This window comes from Nicotiana tabacum, chromosome 22, assembly GCF_000715075.1.
Source record: "Nicotiana tabacum cultivar K326 chromosome 22, ASM71507v2, whole genome shotgun sequence".
Taxonomy (NCBI): Eukaryota; Viridiplantae; Streptophyta; class Magnoliopsida; order Solanales; family Solanaceae; genus Nicotiana; species Nicotiana tabacum.
Window position 1 is genome coordinate 97,546,637 of NC_134101.1, and position 23,568 is coordinate 97,570,204.

The window sequence follows — 23,568 nt, forward strand, 5'->3', positions numbered from 1 at the left end:
ATAACATAAGGAAATCTATGGTGCAAGCAAGTTGAAGGAAGATTGCGAATAGTATAAATAGATACGTATAGGTTGCAAGCTAAAGTATTGTAAAGCGATAAGGTTTTATGACAGGTGTAAGGATGAGAAAGGGCGAGTGAGAAGGTGACGAGAATGGATAATTTCTCGGGCTTAATCCCATGAAAAAAGAAAGCTAATGGTTTCTCTAAGTTATAGAAAGTTCAATATAGTCGGAATGAACTCAAAGGAATCTAAGACTAATAGCATCTAGAGGAAATGGAATGCTGCCCTAGTAGTAGAATGAGGGTGTGATTGTGATAGATAAATGATGATGTTTTGGCCTTCGATTGAGTAATGACTTGAAGAGGATTTCATGAATTGTACGGGATTAAAATGCCCATGTAAGGTGAGTCATATTGGGATGTTATAAAATACGGTTATGGAAGTATAGTATCGCCCCTAGGTAGATCAATCTAATTACTCCGATGTCCCAGATAGCCCTAGCGGTAGTGATACATAAGATATCAAGTTATCAGTGATAGATGATAGATCAAAATTAAGGTTAATCAACAATGGATGGACAAAAGTCACAAAGTATGAGGTGAGATTAGGCTGTCATTCTTAAGATGAATAGAAATGAGGAAACATTAAAGGACATAGATTTATACATATAGTAACCTGGAGTTTGGTAGCAGACCTCAGTAACGATAAATCGAGGTAAGAGTTATGGTATATTATGACCTACTTAGATGCAGTAAAGTCATGCGGATAGATAATTGGGCCTATGAAATACGATATAGCAATATTTGTAAGTTCGACAAAGTACCGAGCGAAGAACTTCAGTATACCTATAGATGCCCATAGGGAAATCTTGTCAAGTTCTGTATATGTTTACAAAGTGAGGCCTAGAGATGGGCTAAAAGCTGGAGGAAAAAGGAGACAAGAGTCTCATAGGTGCACGTACAAGGTCAGAGTCATACAGGCTGCATGATAGAAGGTAGCAACAGTTATGAGATTGGAAGGATTCTAACCATAAGTCATAGTGTGAGAAAGAGGCCTAAAGGGGGGAATGCCCTGGCCTTTTAAATTATTCAAAGAATAGTTTCCTAAATGGAAATAAGAGTATTAAACTATTCGCAAGAGCTACGGGTTATGGGAACGATAAGTGCATCGGTCAACATTCGAGGATGAATGCTCCAAAGGGGGGAATGATGTTACACCCCATATTTTCATACGTAAAAGTATGCCATAAGTAAATTGATGAAAGCTCATAAATGAGATATTACATCCCGCATTTTTTTACGTTAAAGTTTCATCGTAAGTTAATCGACGTACGTTCGGGAATGGAATTGTTTTGAGATTATAAGAATTATGCTATTTAAAACAAGTGATGAGTAAATTCGTGAAGGTGAGAGGGTAGGCAAATCAAAGAAAATGAATTTCGTCAATGTTTGATATTTTGAGATAAAATACGGCCCGAGCTAAAATATCCGGTATTTATAGACTAGTACCATACAAGATACCACATGGCCATAATAGTAAGGTGTATAAGGTGTGTTAAAAGTGAGTAGTATTTTAAATAATTTGAGATAATTTTTAATTATGTGGGTAATTAGTTAATTAATGAATAGTGGGAGATTAATAAGATAAATTAGTAAATAATTATGATTGGGATAAGGCCTAAAAGGCCCAAAACGTAGCAGCCCCTAAACCTTATGACTCTTGAGTCATTGTAAGATAGGTGGCAAGAATAAAATCATTAAGGATTATGTGGTGGCTGCACAATCCATGTATAAAACATATCTCTAAACTTAAGATACATGGATGGATAAACAACTTAAATCACAAACACATTCTCATATGCATCTGATGAAGATTCAAACGTAAATATTGTGTGTTACAAACAAAAGTCATGTAAGCAATGCCCAAGACCTTCAACAATTAAAATTTACCTTATATTTTGCAATTTTAAGGGTGTACGATGTAATCTTTCTCAAGAGAATCGACTCAGGTATGTTAAGGCTATCCCTTTTTTCCTTTTGGCATGATCCATACGATACAAATGAAACGAGCAAATGCACAACTTCCATAAATGACTCTATTCATAGAAGTATTAGGGGTGCCTATGTTCTTGAATTCTCATATATCTTATTGTTCTATCATCTGTTCATGGGTCTCATAAAAATACATAAGTTGAAATAGTTTACGTCATGATATTATTCAAAGTCATAATGGTCTTATGATATTCTGAGAAATTTTATTGACGAACTTCTCATGCATTGCATTTATTTATACATGTACATTGATCCATGACCAGATGACGTTGTATACACGTATATATGTATATTATGTGTATATGGGATATGAAAAAAGGTTATGGCATTATATACGCACCACCATCTAATCAGTTGGTATACGTTGATGATTTTTCCCACAATGGCCGAGATGATATGATGGGATGCCCTTAGAGGCTTGATGATGTTATGAACACATGTACCTATGCACGACATGACATTCATACACATATGCATGACACTAGAGTATTTCATGATTTACAGAGTTATCCAGACTTACAGGTTGAATCATTTAATCTATATTTCTTCCATGTCTTTTATGTACTTATTTATGTGCCTTACATACACGGTACATTATTCGTACTAACGTCCCTTTTGCTTGGGGACGCTACGTTTCATGCCCATAGGTCCCGATAAATAGGTCGAGAGTCCTCCAAGTAGGCTATCAGCTCAGTAGAAGATGTTGGTGTGCTCCATTTGCTCCGGAGTAGCTTGTTTGGTCAGTATGATTTAGACGCGTATTGTTTGGTATGGCGGGGCCCTGTCCCGACCTTTATATTAAGTGTGTACTTTTAGAAGCTTGTAGATAGATGTCATGTATATGAATGCTTGTATGGCCTAGTCGGCCTATGTTTTGAGTTTACAAATGATCATGTTGGCCTTATAGGCCCATATATCACATGTATAAGTTTTTATATCAGGTTGGGCCATCCTATATTGAGTATTTCTCTATGTTTATTCTGTTTAGCCCATGATGGCCCGTTTGGCCCATTTGCCAATAAAAGTACAATAAGAAAGATATGTTATGATGTCCGTCGCGGCCCATCGGTTTGGGTCGAGACACGCACTAGATAGTGAAGGTGCATAATAAGGCTCCCGAGGTCTAGGAGGAGCTGGAATACCACTGGCTACTAGAAGAGCTTAATGAACGGGGCGACTCATATAACCCCTACCATGATGAACTGCACTGGAGCATGGGTACCAGAATAATGGCTCGACTCTCGAGACCTCTTGGCCTCCCTCTCTCTATCCCGAGCATGCATACCCTCCACTCTCCTAGCAATGCTCACCACCTGCTGATAAGAAATATCCATTTCTAACGCACGAGCCATGCTAGACCTGATGCTGGGAATGAGCCCATCAATAAATCGGAAAACTCTCTCATGAACTGTAGCAACCGAGGCTGGTGCAGGCCTAGCCAAGTCAGTGAAAGAGACAGCATACTCTGAAACCATCATAGTGCCCTGGTGCAAATGCTCAAACTCTGCATGTCGTGTGTCCTTGAGGCTCTGAGGGACGAACTCTCTTAGGAGCATATCTGAAAACTGAGTCCAAGTAGGGGATGTTGCCTCAGTTGGACTATCCAACTCAAAAGTACGCCACCACTAGTAGGTTGCTCCTCAAAGCTGGAAGGTAGTGAAAGAAACCTCACTTGATCCTGATATACTCATAGTGCGGAGGATGCGGTTGCACTCCTCCAGAAATTGCAGGGCATCATCTGATGCTAAACCACTGAATACAGGAGGCTTATACTTCTTGAACCTCTCAAGCCTCTGTTGCTCATCCTCTGAAGCCGTTATCCTGTCCTCGGGCTGAACTGGGGCCACAGGAGGTAACAGTATAACCTCTAGGATCTAATCAACCCACTACTCAGGACTGCAGGCGGCGAGAGTCTGTGCTCCTCCCCTGGCTTGGGATGTAAGGGGAATCAGCCCTGCCTGAGCTAGAGTGGTGTACATGCTCACGAACTCTGCAAGAGTCTCCTGAAGAGCTGGATTATTAGTAGCAGTAGGCGTATCAGGTGCCTGGACTCAGGCTGGAGCTGTTGGTGGCTCCTCTGTGGCAGCTCGTGCGGGTACTCTGGCTACACTACGGGCATGTCATCAGCCTCTACCCCGACCCCGACCTCTGACAGCTCTAGCAGGAGGCATGGGTGCTTGGTCATCTCCGGTAGCACGTGTCCTCACCATCTGTAAGAGAATAGAAGACAGAAGTTTAGAATTGTGATATCAAAATCTCGCACGATAAGGAAATCAAATGAAGTGGAATTTTCCTAATAGTTACATAGCCTCTCGTAGATAAGTACAGACATCTCTGTACCGATCCGCGAGACTCTAATAACCCGACTTGTGGTTCATGACTCCTATGGACCTAGAGCTCTGATACCAACTTGTCACGACCCAAGTTCGTCCTCCATGAACTGTCGTGACGGTACCTAGTCTCTGCGACTAGGTAAGACTAACAATTTGCAAAAAAAAGAAAATGAAAGATAACACTAGCTAAAAACTACAGATAAAACATAAATAAAATGTTTAAGATGTCGTTCGGCATATACAAATATAAACTCTCAAACTGAATCAACTCCTAAAACCCGGAATCTCATGAAATCACAAGCTGTGGAATAATTACAAAGAGTTCTAACTTCAGAATGTCTAAACAAAAGTAAATACAGGAGAGCTAAAGCAAAAAGAGAGAATAGAGAGGGACTCCTCAGTCCGCGGACGCGGAAGATATACCTCGAAGTCTCTGAAGATCACCTCGCCTCACTGGAAGTATGGCTGAGCCGAAGAACCTGGATCTACACATAAAAAAATATATGCAGGAAAGGGCATGAGTACACCACAGCGGTACTCAGTAAGTGCCAACCCTAAGCTCAGTCGAGTAGTGACGAGGAAGGTCAGGGCCCTACTGGTCATATTGATTTTAAGCTTCAGAAACTATTTATTAATGAATAAAACATTAATGATCTGGAGTCATAACATATATGTAGGATCTGAATAAATGCAATCTCACACCTTTTGCCTTTTTATCGCATTCCTCCTTTACTAGTCCATAGTTACTTCTTCATCTTTGGCATGTTTCCACATCTTCACTGACTCTTACTCTCCCTGCGGTAACCCTTCTATACCAGGGATAACTGAATTTCTTACGTGTAGGGGTGACACCTAGTGTAACTGGTACACTTGGTCCCTTAAGCATAACTCTTCTCACATTAATTGCTTTAGGGAAGCGTTTTCCTGAATGACCTTTAAAGGTTATTCTTCCGTTGTCCATTCTATCATTTTCGGAACACGATTTCTGAAATTCTTACGATGACGACTATTATCGAGTCCTTTGGTCCCTAAATCATGTTTGATTTTTTCTTTCTTGTTTACTAGCCTATGTTGATTTCTATTACTCTGGGGGGGTCTAACATAGCCTTATGGTAATTACGTTGGAGTCATCAACTCATTTAATCGAAATGAGGATATGACTTTATGGCTTATACTCTTTTATAGCCTCAAGGCATGTCATCTCTTGTCTTTTCCTTTACTTGACTATAGACTATGTCATCATGTCATATTATGATTTATTATTACCACCCTTTTATCACATCTTACTCGTAATGCTTCATTTACTCTCTTCTTATTCTCCTGCTAATATCTCTGTGTATTAACTTATTCTAAAACTTCAACAAAACGTTCTTTCACTTTTATCTCCTCTTGCTTCATCTCACTGGCTCTTTGGATCGCATACTATTCTCTTTTTACTAGGGGCGGGAGTCATACTAAAGTAAATATTTATCCCTTATAGTATGCCACTACATGTCTTCTAATATTTTTGAACGTTCTAGTATTCATATCTGACTTTACTATTCTAGGGTGCACCATCTAGTATGCACGATCTGATAGGGCCTCAAAATGGGCCATATTGTCAAGAATTCTCTCTCTACTAGTGCCCTTACCTGCTACTGTAGTAGCACTCTGGCTAGCTATAATTTTTCTAATTGCAAGCATCTTTATATCAATAGCAAACATAAGTCTTGGCTCGAACTCTTATGACTCATCTCTATAGCACGATGTGGATTTGAAAGAAGAGTGATAAATTCCTAAATGCCTTGTAGCTTCATGTTTATATAATATGGTGCACAACACATCTATAAACAAGGCTCTGCTAGATACGACTTATAGACTCCCTATGATAAAACTGCTCCGATACCAAGTTTATCACGCTCCAAACCTGGGAAAGCATGGCCGGCACCCAGTGCCATACTCGGCCCGAGCGTACCACTCTGTAACTGTGAACTCTGGAGGGGTAACCCTCAACTTAGGCCGATGAGGCCATATTTTGAATTGTCTGAACGTCTCTCTCATTTGTGGGGTAAACATACCCAAAAGCTGATATATATAACTGTGCAGGCCGACAAAGTCGCCATGAACATCTACTGATATACAAAATATACAGGATCTGTCTACAAGCCTCTAGAGATAAATGAACTGTACTATGGTCGGGACAGGGCCTCGACCTACCTATCAAACCTGTATATATAAAATATACTCCAAGGTCTAGACTTGGTAACTCCGAAGAAGTGGAGCTTACCACCCAAGTTGATGTTTGACTCTGTCTGCTTGGATGGTCTGTCCAACTGTCAATCAGGACCTACAGGCATGAAATAAAGCATCCCCGGTATAAGGGATGTCAGTATGAAATAATATACTGAGTATGTAAGGCAACCGAGAAACTAAAATCTGAAACTGAACTGATAATATAATAACCGAATGTAACTGGGAGTCAAAGATAATCTGAAGATGTGCTTACCTGCTGCAACGGACTCAACTCTCTCAATATAACAAGTAAAATAGTTGTCAGGCCATATAAGGCTCGGTATGTGTAACTGCTCTGCAATAGTAGGCTCGCGCATAAGCGCTCGACCATACTAGACTATGTATCTCGGCCATTCTGGTCTCGCTCATAGGCGCTCGACCACAGTAGGTTCGGTATATAACTTACCATATGATCATAGGTTGCCCAATAGGGGCCTGCCCATCAATTATAACTCGATAGTGGTGAAAATACTGTAATATTGTATATATATATATATATATATATATATATATATATATATATATATATATATATATTGTGTGTGTGTGTGTGTATATATATATATGTATATATATATAGAGAGAGAGAGAGAGAGACTCTCTGCTCTCTTGGATGAAAAAAGACAATACTAAATTGAATATGAAGTTCTGATAAGGGAGAATGCTGTAACTTATGAGTCTAGGACAATGTACATAAATTCAGGAATATGAACTTCTCTTTATGTCTCGTTATCAAACACCTGTAGTTACATGATCATGCCAAAATGAAGGAAAGATTTAGCCTTAACATACCTTAACCTCGTTGAGTCCTTAATAGCTTCCAAGCAACTCTTCAAACAACTCAACCTAGTCTACTATAGCATAAGTAGATTAAAAATCAGTGCTGAGTAAAGGCTAAGTTTGTAACTTAAGCTAGTAGCTCATTTTATGTAAATTTGGGCAACATCTCCCTTATAACAAGGGCCTCCTGCAATACCATATACCAACAACAATAACAACAACAACAACAACAAGAGTAATACAATAAGAACAACATCAATAGGGTACAAAATATTCCATTAACAAGTCGTTAATATATCACGACGAGTGGCAAGCTCGGATTGAATCACTTCAGAACCCTTCAACCCTATTATCACCCCTTATAGACTTCTTACATTAACTTAACAGCATCATTAACATGATAATGAAGTCATTCATCAATGATTCCATCCTTATACTATATATTTATAATAAAGGAAACAATCCACAACTCCAACTATCTTCAACTAGCAACTTTATTCACTAGTTCATGTCTAGTACATCTATTTAACTTAATCAACATCAAGATAACCTTAAGTACATGCAATAACACAAGACAAATACCTCCTACAATATCTTCAAGTCGAAATTCAAATTATATTTAGCTTACAACAACCCTCAATACCAATACAACACTATAGAAGTGACTTAACCAACCTACAAGCAAGCTTAAGAAAAATTAGTGGTCTGTTATACTCACCTTAGCCAGTAGCAACAACTTGAAATTTCAGCCAAACACAGCCCACAACTATCCTCAATGACAACACAACCTCAAAGAGTTGTTATTCTTCACTAGAACTATCTTTTGATGTGAAATGTGGTGTAATCCATTTGCAAGACTTGAAATAACATAGGGTTGATAAGAAACCTTGGGATAATATTTTACAGAACTTAAACCACTTAAAACAAACTCCCATACGAGCCGGAACCACCCAAAAATCAGTAACAACAAGAAGAACAAGAAACTTACTAGCGCGACGGGATTCCTGACACTTGATTTGTGTTGTTTGCCCTTTGTTTGGGTCTTGGATCATGATAAAACCTTGAGAGGGTATTTTTAGGTGTCTAGGGTCTGAAGATACTGAAAAATAATGAGTTAAAACGGGGTTGAGGCGTCTTATATATATCAATATATCTCAACCGCCATTGTGGGTCCCATAGAGAGCTTCTTGGCACAGTCTCCCGCAAATGCGAATATCTCTCTACTATGATGTCGTATCAATGAACGGTTTAATATGTTAGAAATTAGACCCATAGATCTTCAATTTTGTAGGTATATAACCCTATAATTCAAACTAAATTGGGAGAAAATAGCATCTACATTTGACCTAATTTTCAGCACATTTGTGAATGTAACTTGTGATAACCTTCGCCAACTTTTATTCCATAACTTGCTGGACTTAAAAACATAACACGCAACTATCATACGACCAAAATAACTCATAATATAACCTGCTTATCTTGTTAAGCACCCTAGTCTCATCACAAAAGTACCCTTTATAACATTCCCAATTGTCGACATTAGACGAAACTTATTTTCTTCAATTTGTTTAGCTTTTTAACCTTTCAACCCTCTTGGTACTTGTTATCCATGATCTTAGAGATTTTTAATCTCTAATGTAACATAATTAACTTACTTTATGTACTCTCAAAGAGGATCTCATTTTTGAGCTTACATCAATTGACTTACGAATACTCTTTTGTACGATGATATTGGGTGTAACAATAAGAATTCCCCTTGAGAATTCCATCCATTAGCAACCCTATGTATTTCCCCTTAATGAATTTTGGGGGTGATTTTATCATAGGGAGTGGGCCCCTGCTTAAGGTAATTACTTAGCCAAAGAGTTCCCAAATTTTGCCACCCAGCCTCATACTTACTTAGTCAACATTAGGCTTGATTAGGACTCCATACTTGCTGCCACGTTGGGGGAGGGGGCTCCTTAATCTTATCCAAATATCTTAATTAATTAGTTAATCTCCCACTAAAATCAATAATTATCCAATTATCCACATAATTGAGAATTATCTCAAATTACTTAAAATACTACCCACTTTTAACACACTTTATATACCTTATTATCATGGGCATGTGGTACCTTGTATAGCACAAGTTAATACACACCGAGTATTATAGCTTGGACCGTATTTTAACTCAAAATGTCAAATTTCGACGAAACTCATTTTCTTCGATTCGCTTACCCTCTCACCTTCACGAATTTACTTATCACTTGTTTGAAATAGCATAATACTTATAACCTCCAAATAATCTCATTCCCGAGATTACGCCGATTAGCTTACGATGAAACTTTAACGTACGAAAATGCCGGATGTAACATCTCATTTCAGAGCTTTCATTGATTTACTTATGGCGTACTTTCACGTACGACAATATGGGGTATAACATCATTCCCTTTTTTGGAACATTCTTCCTCGAATGTTAACTGATACACTTATCATTATCATAACCTATAGCTCTTGCGAATACTTTAGTACTTTCCTTGCCATCTAGGCAACTGTTCTATGAATAAATCCAAAGGCCAGAGCATTCCCTCCTTTAGGCCCCTTTCTCACACCACGACTTGTGGTCAGAATTCTTCCAATCTCGTAACTATTGCTACCTTCTATCATGCAGTCTGTACGACTTTGTCTTTGTATGTGCGCCTATGCAACTCTTCTCTCATTTTTCATCCAACTTTTAGCTAATCTCTAGGCCTCATTATGTAAACATATATACAGAGCTTGATAAGATATCCTTCTAGGAATCTATAGGTATACTAAGTTCTTCGCTCAATGCTTTGTTGAACTTACGAATATTGTTATATCTTACTTCATAGACCCGATTATCCATCCGTATGACTTTACTGCATCTAGGTAGGTCATACTATACTATAACTCTTACTTCGATTTATCGTTACTGAGGTCTGCTACTAAACTCCAGGTTAATATCGTTGCTTATCCTATATATATAAATCTAAGTCTTTTAATGCTTCTTCATTACTATTCATCTTTAGAATGATGGCCTAATCTCATCTCATACTTTGTAACTTTTATCCATCCATTGTTGATTCACTTTAATGTTGATCTATAATCTACCACCGATAACTTGACCTCTTATGTAACGTTGGCGCTAGGACACATGTCTCATCGGAGAATATCTGGAGTAATTAAACTAATCCACCTAGGGGCGATACTATACTTCCATAATCGTGTTTTATAGCATCCCAATGTGATTCACCTTACGTTTAATCCCGTACAGTTCATGAAATTCTTTTTTTTCTTCAAATCATTACTCAATCGAAGGCCCTGACTTCATACTTAAATCATAATTTTCCTCAGGTGCTCATAGTGTTTTGCTCTTGAGAGTAACAATTGACTTTGTTTGTTTTGTAAATAAAGCTGACAAAGCTAAAGGTGCTTGTTTGTTTTTAAATTACTTTAAAGGAAACGGATTTTGTTCTCGTACCTTTTGGCTCGAAGAGATTAACTAAATATTTTATCTCTTAGTCAGACCGTTGATTAAACGGAAAAGGGCTAAATATACCCCTCTACTTTCAAATATTGTTTACATATACCTTTCGTTATATTATTGGGCTATCCATAACCCTACCGTCATACTTTGGAACAAAAATACCCCTATTTTGGATGGAGTGCCACGTAGCAACACCAGATTAAAATGACCCATTTCTTTTTTTTACCCGATCGTTTTTAAAAAAAACCACAACCCAACCCCTATTTTCATTTTTTCCAGTTTTTTTTTAAATTTCAGTTTTTAAAAAATGAAAATATTTTGTTAAAAAACAAAAAAAAATCTGTTTTTACAAATTTGTTTTTCCAGTTTTTATAAAACAAAATTCTTTTAAAAAACTAAAAAAAAAAAATCAAAAAAGAAGATATTTTGTTGAAAATAATGTTTTCAGTTTTTAAAAAACGAAAATATTTTGTTAAAAAACAAAAATATTTTTTTTCTGTTTTATCTCTTTTTATCCCCATATTTATACATATTAATTTTGCTATATTATCAAAAATTCCCCACACACACCCCACCCCACACACCCACCACTCTCTTCCTTCTTTTTTGTTTCATATGTTAAATAAAATTTCATATACCTTATTAAAAAATCCTTTATTTATAGAACCCAAAGAAGCTAAAACGCTTTACAAAAAAAAAATCAGTTTATAACAAAATATTTTTTTTTAAAAAACTGAAAACATTATTTTCAACAAAATATTTTCTTTTTTGAAAAATATTTATTTTTAGTTTTTCAGTTTTTTAAAAGAATTTTATTTTGTAAAAACTGGAAAAACAAATTTGTAAAAATACAATTTCTTTTGTTTTGTTTTTTAACAAAATATTTTCATTTTTAAAAAAATGAAATTTAAAAAGAAAACTGGAAAAAAATGAAAATAGGGGCCGATTGTGGGTTCTTTTAAAAACTGATCGGGTAAAAAAAAGAAATGGGTCGTTTTAATCTGGTGTTGCCATGTGGCACTCCATCCAAATAGGGGTATTTTTGTTTCAAAGTATGACAATAGGGGTATTTTTGTTCCAAAGTATGACGGTAGGGGCATGAATAGCCCAATAGTATAACGAAGGGTACAGGGAAACAATATTTGAAAGTAGAGGGGTATATTTAGCCCTTTGCCGTTGATTAAATCTACCACCACAGTCGAGAAGTACTAAATTTTGAAAACTCCAACAAAATTAAGAGCCCGTTTGGCTTAGCTGATTTAGAGTAGTTGATAAGTATTAGGTGCTGAAAAGCATTTTTAAGTGTTGAAGCTGATTTAAAAAATAAGCAGTTACGTGTTTGGATAAAAGTGCTGAAATTAATAATAAGCAGCTGAAGAACTGGGTGTACGAAGAGTTTTGTTTTAAAAAGAAGTATTTTAGGGATAGAATAGTAAATATTTTGGTCAAACCTAAAGTGCTTATAAGCTGAAATTTGATAAGTTGGAGGAGACCAAATTATGACTTTTTGCTTATTTTTGGCTTATAAGCACTTAACTTATAAGCATTTTTAATTTTACCAAATGCATAAATAAGCCAAAAAGTGTTTATAAGCCAGTTTGACCGGCTTGTAACCTTAGCCAAACACCCTCTAAGCATATTAGTTTTTCACTTTTTTCTGAACGCCTGAACAGCTCGAAAGGCATTTCAAGTTTTACTGTGTACTTAAGCCCCAATAATCTTATATATTTATCCTCTTATCTAGTCCCGTGTACAATCTTATATGGCAATAATTGGAAATAATTCGACAATAATTGGAAATAATTCGACTTTTACTCGTTGCTTTTTAGGACATTACGCCTATTCTTTTCTTTTTCTTGAAAGTATTATTCACAAGTTGAAATTAGGCGTTCCGCCTTCAAGGAAATCACTTAAAACTGCTCTTTTCGTCCCAATTAGGTACTCTAGTCTGTCTAGATATTATTGATTAATTTAGTTCCTTTCGTTTAAATGAAAATAGGTTAAACAGTACAGATAAAGTTATCTACGTGAAGAATTTAAACCTTTTTTTTTTTGTGTAAAACGAAGTAGATCTCTTAAATCACACTAGCACTGTGAAATTATTATAGCAAACAATTATGAGTTGCTTAATACTCCATCCGTCCCATTTTATGTGGTATAGTTTGACTAGCCACAAAATATTTTACAAAAAATTACGTTAAAAACTTGTGATTTAAAACATGACAAAGAAATTTGTGTGGCTATAAATAATCTCATTACAGGTAAAATAAAAAATTTAAAGCTAAGTATAGAAATATAACAGGACAAATTTTGGCACAATACAATATTCTAAAAAGCAAAAAGGACAGATAATTAGGAGAAGAAATTAGTATACATATGCATCATGCATGCCGCATTGTCTTAGTTTGTAGTAAATCTATAGTAATTGGCAAGCCTGTTAGAAATAGAACAGATCAAATCAGAAAGAAAAAAACACTTAGGATTTGCTCTGTGACGCAGGTTACAGAAATCATACTGAAGATTTGTCCGAATAAGCTATTCTTGACACCAGAAAATTGATGGAGAAATTAAAACAGTCCAGATGGATGATCTAGAGTCTAGACCAAACATGAAACTTAACCAAGTATAAAAAAATCTGCAGCACTAACTTGTCCCTAGTACTAGTTTCCAACAAGCATCCCCTTTTTGTTACGACCCACCACGAGGTCGCTCCCCTAGGCTACTGTGTATGTCGCCTTTTGCTCCTTGTAACGTTCAACCTTCGTATTATATCCTCCCTCCGTTTCAATTTATGTGAACTTATTTCCTTTTTGGTCCGTGTCAAAAAGAATGACCCCTTTCCTTATTTGGAAACAATTTACCTTTATACAATGATTTATAGCCACACAAAATATATGTGCCTCATTTTACACCACAAGTTCAAAAGTCTTCTCTCTTTTCTTAAACTCCGTGCACAGTCAAATGGGTTCACATAAATTGAAACGGAGGGAGTATTAAGTATCTTTTAAACCAAAAAAAAAAAAGACAAGCGGTGCAGACTAAGCACAGAATTAAAAATCTGGAGGGAACACTGTGTAATGCAAGAAAAACATTGCGGAATCACCATAAAATGAACAATGTTAAATCCTCTCGCCACAACGATGCACTAGTGATGAAACGTATATCCAGATTACGATCCAAACAAAGTGAGCAAAGTTAGATAATGGGTATTCAGCTATCTATGTACCCTACTACAATCTATACGGTGTCCATGATTTCTCCATCTAGGACAAAACGCACTTTTGTTGTTGGAGATGGCTCAAGTTGAACATGGCATAACAGAGAACCATAGGACTAAAAAGTTAAAAGATATTACTTAATGTGCATTGCATCAGAATGATACTTGTCCAAATCAGCATCAAGATCTTCGGCTGAGACAGGTTTATGATGGCTTCTATCGATAAAACCACCTCGTCCAATCATGTGGCCGCCTCTCCTACCATTACGAGCCCTTCCATCTGCTGCAACTCCTGGTCTGCTGCCAAAACAGTTCTTTGAAAGCGTCATTACATGTAGGCAAGGGCTCATTAGTAAGGAAATTACAACTCAATCATTAGCTCCAAAATGATCTTATTACTATCACTCTACTCTAGAGTTATTACTTGCTTGTAACAATACCATAAACAATTTGAATCCTTCCCTCAACAATAAAGCCAGAAGGAGCAGATCTTTTACCTCTGGAAAGTTCCTCGCGGATTTTCTGGTGCAAAATCAGGCAATATTGAAGGCACTGGATGAGTCACAAACTTCACCTCAATTTTCATTGGTCTCCCGTCAAGCTGCAGGTTGTTGTATCTCTTCATAGCAGCTAAAGCATCAGAGCGATGTGTGAAAACCACCTCTGCAGTTCCCTATACAAGAATTTCCTCAACATGAATATATTGCACTACATTTCTCAGGAAAATGTCAAAGGAAGGTGGCTTGTCAAAGTACCTTTGATCTGCCAGTCTTATCATAATGCAGCGCGTACTCTTTAAGTTCACCGACATCTGAAAACAGCAGCTGAACAATCCAGATAGAGGACTTCTCATCAGAATAGTTGCTTCAAGAAAGTATTGCAACTACAATTTGAGATCAAAAGCTCCGAATTTAAAGCACAGAGTACCATCATTCTTAATAGCAACGAGAATTAAGGAGTCTACTAGTAAGAAATTAGGTGCTACGACATCCATACAGAGTCAATTCTCGGTTCATTCATAAACATGGAAAGAGTAATGTAGAAAATAGCAGAAAAGTTACTTCATCTTATATACTACAATAGTAAGGGGGGGAGTTAAGAGTATAAACCTAAGTTGCTCCATTCATGAGTGGAAAATGCAGTAATGTAGAAGACAAGGGTGCTAACCAGGCAGTAAAGTGCCAAGAACACGTTAAGTTTGACCAATATCCATGCCTTAAAAGTAAAATCATATTATCATTCAATGTGTTTGATCTCGTGGGGTCCAAAAATAATCTCCTATAGTAAAAGTAATAAAATCTGAAATTCTCAACTTTACATTTCAAAAGGAATTACTCCCTAATACAAATTCTATGTTAGACCTATGCATATATAAGATAACTAAATGCAAAGTAAAAATAAAAAAAATAAAAAAATAAAAAAAGAGAGAGAAAAAGCAATTTTAAGTTTCCGAAGACAATCCTATCGTGCCTCATAAAATTAATGCAAATCCACCTTAATTTCTTTTCATATGAGAAATAGAAGAAACTCTACAGTCCAACTGAGCTAAGGTGGGTTTGTTGAGAAATAGAAGAAAAGATGGTTTATACCCTGATGTCATCGTTGGAGACACCGTAATCGAGATTAGATACAAATAGCTTAGTCCCATAATCCCACTCTGACGCTCCAACCATCATCTTGTCTGGCTCTGGAAAACGCTACAATATTTTTCAAGAATATTAGTTTTACAGGCGAGAAAGAAAGGAATAGGAACAGCCTGGTACCTGCGGCATTGAGTAGGGCGTCATTCTGCAACGGCGGCTTGGTCCGCCCCTACAAGTCCCAGAACCATAAACCCGCACACTGCGGCGCTTTTGATCGATGTGACCTCTGGAACGTCGTCCACCATTGTCCTTTTGTTTGTTTTTCTTGATGATATCATCCAGCGACATGTCCACAGATTCAGCCATTGAAGCACACCGGAGGAGTGAAGGGTTTTCAGAATGGTAAAATAATGCGATTGAGGACAATGGGCCTTATAGGGAAGGGACGAGTAGTACAGCAGAGAGTTGAGAGGGCGCATGAATAACAGCTGGCTGCTCAGTAAAAAGCAACCACCCTCGATTTTACTGTGTTGGCAACTTGCCCAGTCTCAATTCTTGAAATTATCCACAGGTTATAATTAGTGACGGATTTATATCTGATTTAAAATTATTTTTTGTTTTTCTTTTCTTCGAACACACGAGCATAATCTTAGCGACTCCAAATGGAGGACCGATTGCAAAAGAAAGTTCTTAGTCAAAAAGAAGGTTAAAGTGGTCTAACGAGACTCAAGTAATTATTTCGGTATAAGGTATACCGAAATATAAGATGCCAGTAGACACTGCAAGTAACTTATTCTAGTAGTAGTATATGAACAATTGCATGCCCACTACCTAGCGAGAATATTTTTTTAGCAAATTAACTAGGCAAGGTGCTTAGAGCTAGTTTTATATATATTTAAATAAAAAAGAACAAAATGGCATATGAGATCTTACAAGATGAAAAAAATAAACTTTGACAGTCACATAGCTCCTATTATCAAAGTTGAGTATAGTACTCAACAGTAATAGTACCAATTGTAATCTAAAAAGGAAATAAACTAGCCATGCTATACCATCCCAATTGAATCGCATGTTCGAATTTCGTTCATACTCCTTATTCAGAACTGGATACAAGAATGAATCCAGTTGTGTAGCCATTAGTTTTCCTTCCAAAACTCTAGTTGTATATTCCTTGTGTATGGAGCTCATGTGATCATCCCCAAATTGTATAGTGTTTAGTAGCGTACCATTCACTGTCTTGCCATATCCTTGATGCGTTTCTTCTCCTCCTTGCAAAATGTTGCATTTTACAGCCCAAACACACCCTATAATTCATGCCTATTGATGTCTAGAGACTAGAATATAGTAGACTAATTATAAGGATTAGTAAAATCACACGCATAACTCATTGCTTCAAGTGTCCAGCAATTGTACACGAGAATGGGCATGCACTGATTGGTGAGAAATTTGTATGGACTCCAGCAGTGATTGCCGCGCCCCCTTTTTCCCTTTTTGACGGGAAGTTCGGGTTTCGACATTCATGGGGGTAATAACTCTTTTCCTCTTGGGAATTGGGTATTGGAACAGTCGCCACCTAACGGATTACGGTGCTTTAGGACACCTAAAGTGATTAACTCTTGGATTGGTTTGCATTACCAGAGATTAAAGTAAGGGCTCGAAGTAACCTCGAGGGGAAGGTGTTAGGCACCCCTCTTTTGGTCCACAATTGTGTGTCCCGATCGAACTTATATTCACAAATTAGTCCATTACAGGTAAACAGTTGAATCAAATAGGTTGCAAGCAAAGCACGTTAGATAACTCAAGTAATAAGATAAAATTTTGGACAAGTTGTAAAATAAAAAGGTTTAAATAAAAAGGGAATCTTGGTAAAGGAGGAGTCCTAGGTTGGTTATCATATAGGATCACCCCACACAATGTCCGATAAACACTACTCAATGAGGGGCTACACTTGACATTAGCGCGTAGTCATCATATCTCGTATCTACCCTTCCCATCCCCTTATTGGTCATGCAAAGCGAGTGTTTGGTCAACAATTTCTATTGCGTGCTGCTACCCGTCCCTTCTTAATGGTCCTGGAGGGAGTTAGGACCTCTACCTTATAGTTGGTTCTAGACGGACCCCTAAGGTTTAAAAGGTGAAAATTCTAAGGCGACAATCAAAACACTTAGGACTTTCAGCACATAAATGGAGCAATTAGAGGCTCAAAGTTTCCTCCTCAAACAAGCACATAAATAGCACGACTCAAGCATAATTAAGGGCTTTTATTAAATAGTGTCCTAAGGCAGGATATCTAGGTGAATATGCAGAAACGAACAACTTATTTTTTAGAAACTCAGGAGTAGTGACCCTAGCAATCGTCTATTGATTTTTTAAAGCCTGTTAGGATCAGAAAACATTAAGCAATAGTAACAGTTTTCAGAAATGCAGTTTTGAAAACACCCTAAAGGCTTGCTTATACACGGAGTACTGATTAGCAAATTTGTATAGGGAAACAAAGCAGGTTTTGAAACGGATTTTCTGTAATACCTATAGGCATGATATCTAATGAGAGGTTAAGAGAGTTTTAAAGAACTCATTTCAGGAAATATGAAATACTTAATTAAACCAATTCAGAAATGAACTAAGCGTGGACTAAGTCAAATCATTAGACTAAATTAGATTGATATGAAGAATTTCGAATATGGTTCTCTATAGGCATGATATCTAAGCGTAATACTGATTTTAATGGTTTGCAGGTATGGAAATATGCATAACTGAATCTGGGTGAAGTCCTATAGGCATGACATCTATTAGTTATTCTGATTTTAAGACAATGAAAACATACATGATTATTTGGACCTCTAGGCATGGTTTCTAAAAATGTAAAGCAATATAAGCATGATTTCTACTTGATAAAGCAATCAGATTTAAACATGAAGTCCTAAGAGCATGATTTCTACTGGAAAACAATTAGATTTAAACATAAGGCCCTAGGAGCATGATTTCTACTTGATAAACCAATCAGATTTAAACATGAAGTCCTAGGAGCATGATTTCTACTGGAAAACAATCAGATTTAAACATAAGGCCCTAGGAGCATGATTTCTACCCATATTACCCCCACAAACATGCATCTACCCATCCCTTTCACTAAATACCCCAATATTTGTTTACAAGTTATTACAGACCATTGAATGAATTACATAAATAAATAAGAAAACAAAAAGCTATTCTATAGGGAGCCTTAGAATAGGCCCAGATGTCCAAAGCCTCCAATGGCCTCAAATGCCTCAATTCCATAGACAATGTCAGAGTCTAGGTGCATCAAAGTTCCCTAAGGATCTCAAGGATCCCGGGCAGTGCTTACACCTAGACTTAGTATCCAAAGATTGAACAAGTGCAGTATGGAAGGGCCAGCCTCAGTATGTCAGAGTTCAGAGGGTTCTCAAGAGGATCCCAAGGCAGTACACATACTAGAGGGGGCAGAACTTATTGACTAAGAGTAGAGTGAAAAGTGATGGACACAAGTTGAAAGGTTTTAGTAAAAACTGTATTAAAACAAAAGTCTATTTGAAAATAACTTAGTAAAGCAATAGAGACTGTTTGAAAAGAGATTGAAGAGATGAATAGAAATCCAAACACTTTAGGACAGGTTTGTACATAGCCAATTCACAGATCCAAATAAATTCAGTAGTCACACACAGGGGTCAAGGGGTTTGGGATACATAGAACACTTGACTGCAAACACATAACCTAGCAAAGGTCTAAGACTGGTTTAGACATGCTCAGAAATAGCTGACCCTGGCATAGTCACAAAACCAGACATGAAGAACACAACCACATAGAGGGGTGATAGGGATTTGGGGATTCATGGAGCATATGATGGTAAGTACACAATAAGTAAGAGATAACTGGTAAGATATGCTCAGAAACATACATAAGGGAAAATATACCGATCTCAAGGAAAGGGAAGACATAATAACATGCTAATAATGTAACCATCAACTACAAATTTCACAACAAAACAACAAAAAGAAGCAAACTAGAAATAAAATGAACTGAAACAATAAGAAAATTATATTGTTGTTGGAACTTTGAATTGAAACTAGAATATACCAGTAAAAAGGATAGTAAACAGGATGAAAGAACAAGAGAACTCAATGGTTAGCCTTGGCTTGCAGCCGACTAACTTAAAGTAGTAGCAAGTAGTACAAAAGAGAGGCAGAAAGTTTGAGTGTTAGAGATAGTTTTTTTTTAACCAAGAGTTTGTGTCTTGTGCTAATGAAAGACTAAGGTATATATAGTTTGAAAGCAGGTAGTAAATAAGGTAAAAATCAGAGTCCATTAGTAATTATAGAACCCAGAATCAGTCAGTTAGAAAATCAAGTTAAGTACTCCCTTTAATTGAGGAGTTAACTTCAAACGGTCATAGACACATGACAAGTAAGGAAAGAAATCGTATAAGGTTGAACAAGACAAATAAGGAAAAACTTTCTGCATAGTACAAGTACACAATAGGTAATAGAGGCTAGGTTCAGCACATTTCAATCAAGGAAAGTCTTAAGAAATCAATTAATAGCATGATTGACCATAGAATAAGGTCAGAAAACATTCTTCAAGGTAAAAAATCAGTAGAAATAACACGCGGAATCAGTGAAAAATCAATCACAAAGATTCAAGGATGCAAGAATAGGAGGTAGTATTGATTTAGCACCATTCTATAAGAACAAGCACAAGGTAAGCAAAAATCAGAACCCTAAGAGGTCGAGTAGGATAAGAATCACATATAGAATAGGGATTTATGTTAGAGCATAGTCTGAATTAGTAAGCTAAGCATGATACAGGTAGGAGAAGTGAAGAATCAGAAACATTGATGAACCAAATAAGGCAGAATCACACAATAGGCAGGGATAACCACAATTAAGAACCATAACAAGCAAACATAGGGAAAAAATCACAGAATCATAGAAACATACGGATTTACTGAACACGTTATCAAACAGAACCCAGAAATCCAAGATTGGAACTAACAAATTAGGGTTTTCAACATAGGCGAGTTGAAAAGGGAGTAAAAACATAAAATCAGTCAAGACATGCAAAGGATAGAAGTTAAAACATGAAGAATTGATTTAAACAAAGTGTAGAAAAAGTTCCGAAAACCCTAACTTTAAAAGAAAGTAAAACAACTTGAAATCGATGATTTTTGCAAAAGCGGTTCAAGAACTGGGTAAAACATAAAGAAACAGACTCGAATCATTTAAAAATAGTACAGATCTAAGAGATGCAAAAAAAAATTAGGGTTTCAGAAGAAACCCAAATAGAAGTGGAAGAACCTGCTTAGAACTTCAAAGATCGTAACAAATAAGGTATAATTTTGCTCGAAATCACACCGGAGTAGCCATGAATAGCTGAAACAGAAAACTCTAGATACAAGTTGGTGTGTCCCAGGGCCTTTGAAGGCCTCAGAGAAGATGAGCAAGGCAACGGAGGAGCCACTGGAGGCTTGAGGTTGAAGGGTGATCACCGGAGAAGACCGGAGAAGGGAGGCGGTTGAAAGGGGTTTAGGGTTAGGTTAAGAGAACAGAGGAGATGGGAGGATTTGAGGGCAGAGTAATTTTGGAAATGAGATAGGGTTAGGGGTTGTTGGAATTAAAAAAGGAAAGGATTGATACGGGCCGTTGATCGGAGAGATCAACAGCCAGGATTTAATTAATGCTGGGCCGAGTAGGCGGATTCAGGGTTTGGGTCAGGTAATTGGGTATGAAATTGGGGCTGGGGTGGGGTTCAATTTAGGCTATAATCAAAAGCCAAATCTGGCTATAATTTAAATAGCCAATTTTTCATATTTAATTTATAATAAGCAATAAAAAATTTTTGGAAAATACTTTTATGTACCAAAATAATTTAAAATATATATTTATCATTTTAAAAATATAGGGACCAATTTTACGCATATAAAAAGTAATTATACATTAAATGGGCTAATATTGCAATTATATGTAATTTAGTTTAAAAAATACCAAATCCAATAATAAAAATGCATAAAAAATATATGAACCATATTTTGGCATAAGTATAGGAATTAAATAAATAAAATATCATAACAATAATTTGGGAAATAATTATTGGGAATTTTATGAATAAATGAGAAGGAAATAAATCAATTTAAATTCCTAAAATTATGGAAAAAATTATAAAAATCTTGTGCATGCTTATATATGCATATATATGCTATTGTAAAGGTATTTATGCATATAAAATATATAGGAAAAATTGGGTATCAACAGTGATCTATCAAAATATTTGTTTGGCACCATTCATGAGATATAGAGGGAATGAAATGCATTGGGGGTTTTACTCCACAATGTAACTATTGATCCCATTTTTGAATTCCAAAAGCCCAAGACACCCATAAATGACATGATTGGCGCGATTAAACTCCTGCACATTATTGTGTTACAACTCCAGTATTGTGAATCCTTTACTTGTAACTTCATGGTGAAATTACTGGAGTTCAGATGAAGGATTGAAGCACTAGGGTGCTAGATGTCAAAAGCCATCTTTCGATGATTGTAAGTCGACCCTACTATACTGGAGTTCCTCCTTGCTTCCATGCTTATGCCTACTACTAATAGTCCGTCAAGGGAATGAGCACTAGGTGTTAATACCACCCATTGAATTTGTATTAAGTAGTAAGGCATGGATACAGTAACATTTCAAGCAAAAAAACAAATAGAGTTAGTGAAAAACAGATTCATCACCATCTCCTTTGTACAGATTTGAGGATGATGATCATGGATGCTTCCCCTTCTTCTTACACTCTTATCCTTCATTCCTCCTAGTTCTTCGCTACCTTCACTCTCAAATATGGACATTGTAATTTATCATCATTCACCAATTTTCGACCTTGTACCTCCAATTGTGAAACAATCAGCCTCAAAATTACCTCTATCCAAAGCATAGTTGGCTAAGTAATTAGCCAGTTTATTACCCTCTCTCATAATATGTGTTATCCTCATGTTGCATCTCCCCATAATGTCTTTGATCTCCTCTGCCTATGTTGCAATTATCCATGGTACATCCAAAGTCCCTCCACCATATTCTTCAACATCATGGAATTAGTTTGGAGCATAAAGTGTATGTAACTACGTTGCACACAGTACTGTCGCGCCCTCTTTTTTCCTCGCGGAATCAGGTTCATGACATTTTGGTTATGGGACAACTCTTTCCTTTTGAGAAAGGGAGTTTGCATTTTTGAAGAGTCACTACCTAACGATTTAAGGTGCGTTAGGACACCTATAGGGTTCATTTATAACTACGTTTGGTAACCAGAGATAGGGTAAGGGCTTGAAATTATCCCAAGGGGAGGTGTTAGACACCCCTCAGGATCCACTAGTGTGGCTTCCGGCCAAACAATTTTTGTGAATTTGTACAATTAGCAAATAAACTAGCACAGCTCAAATAATAGGAGATTTAAATTTAAATACACAGGTGTAAGAAAACAACTAATGAAAAAAATGAGATTTTAAAAAGAATTACAATCTAAGCATATTCATGAATATAAAGGGTGTCCTATGTTTGTTTATAATATGGATCACATCAATGCAATACCCGGTATGACACTAGTCAAAGAGCGGCTACATGTGGTATTAACGCACCAGTCATCATATCCATATCTACCCTTTCCCGCCCCGTGAAGGTAATTAAAGCGAGGGTTAGTCTCGACCCCTATTGCATGCTGTTACCCGTCCCTTCCTATCAGTCCCGGAGGAATTTAGGACTCCTATCCTATAAAGGGGGATTCTAGGCAGACCTTCAAGTTTAAAGGCAAAATACTAGGCGACAAATAAGAACACATAAG

General features: G+C 36.7%; 1 protein-coding gene across 3 annotated transcripts; it reads right to left on the reverse strand.

The window, feature by feature from the left end:
* Positions 1-14,009: 14,009 nt before the first annotated feature.
* Positions 14,010-16,362, reverse strand: LOC107782897 (THO complex subunit 4A-like). Of its 3 annotated transcripts, none has more exons than XM_016603836.2 (5): positions 15,909-16,355; positions 15,735-15,842; positions 14,901-14,969; positions 14,643-14,818; positions 14,010-14,445 (listed from the first exon to the last, which is right to left on the reverse strand). In XM_016603836.2, exons 1-5 carry the CDS (start codon positions 16,092-16,094, stop codon positions 14,280-14,282), a joined length of 705 nt encoding a protein of 234 aa, XP_016459322.1. In that variant the 5' UTR covers positions 16,095-16,355; the 3' UTR covers positions 14,010-14,279. The 3 variants fall into 3 exon arrangements, with proteins under 3 accessions (XP_016459322.1, XP_016459323.1, XP_016459325.1); XM_016603837.2 differs by having other exon boundaries at positions 14,010-14,442; positions 15,909-16,338; XM_016603839.2 differs by lacking the exon at positions 15,735-15,842 and having other exon boundaries at positions 15,909-16,362.
* Between the last annotated feature and the right edge of the window lie 7,206 nt (positions 16,363-23,568).

What these genes read in the sequence shown, in the direction of transcription:
- LOC107782897 (XM_016603836.2), bottom strand. Translation starts at nt 16,094, where the DNA reads ATGGCTGAATCTGTGGACATGTCGCTGGATGATATCATCAAGAAAAAC. An exon ending in CGCCCTACTCAATGCCGCAG is followed by an intron (nt 15,843 to 15,908) that starts GTACCAGGCTGT and finishes AAAATATTGTAG; the next exon opens with CGTTTTCCAGAGCCAGACAA. An exon ending in CCGCGAGGAACTTTCCAGAG is followed by an intron (nt 14,446 to 14,642) that starts GTAAAAGATCTG and finishes CTGTTTTGGCAG; the next exon opens with CAGACCAGGAGTTGCAGCAG.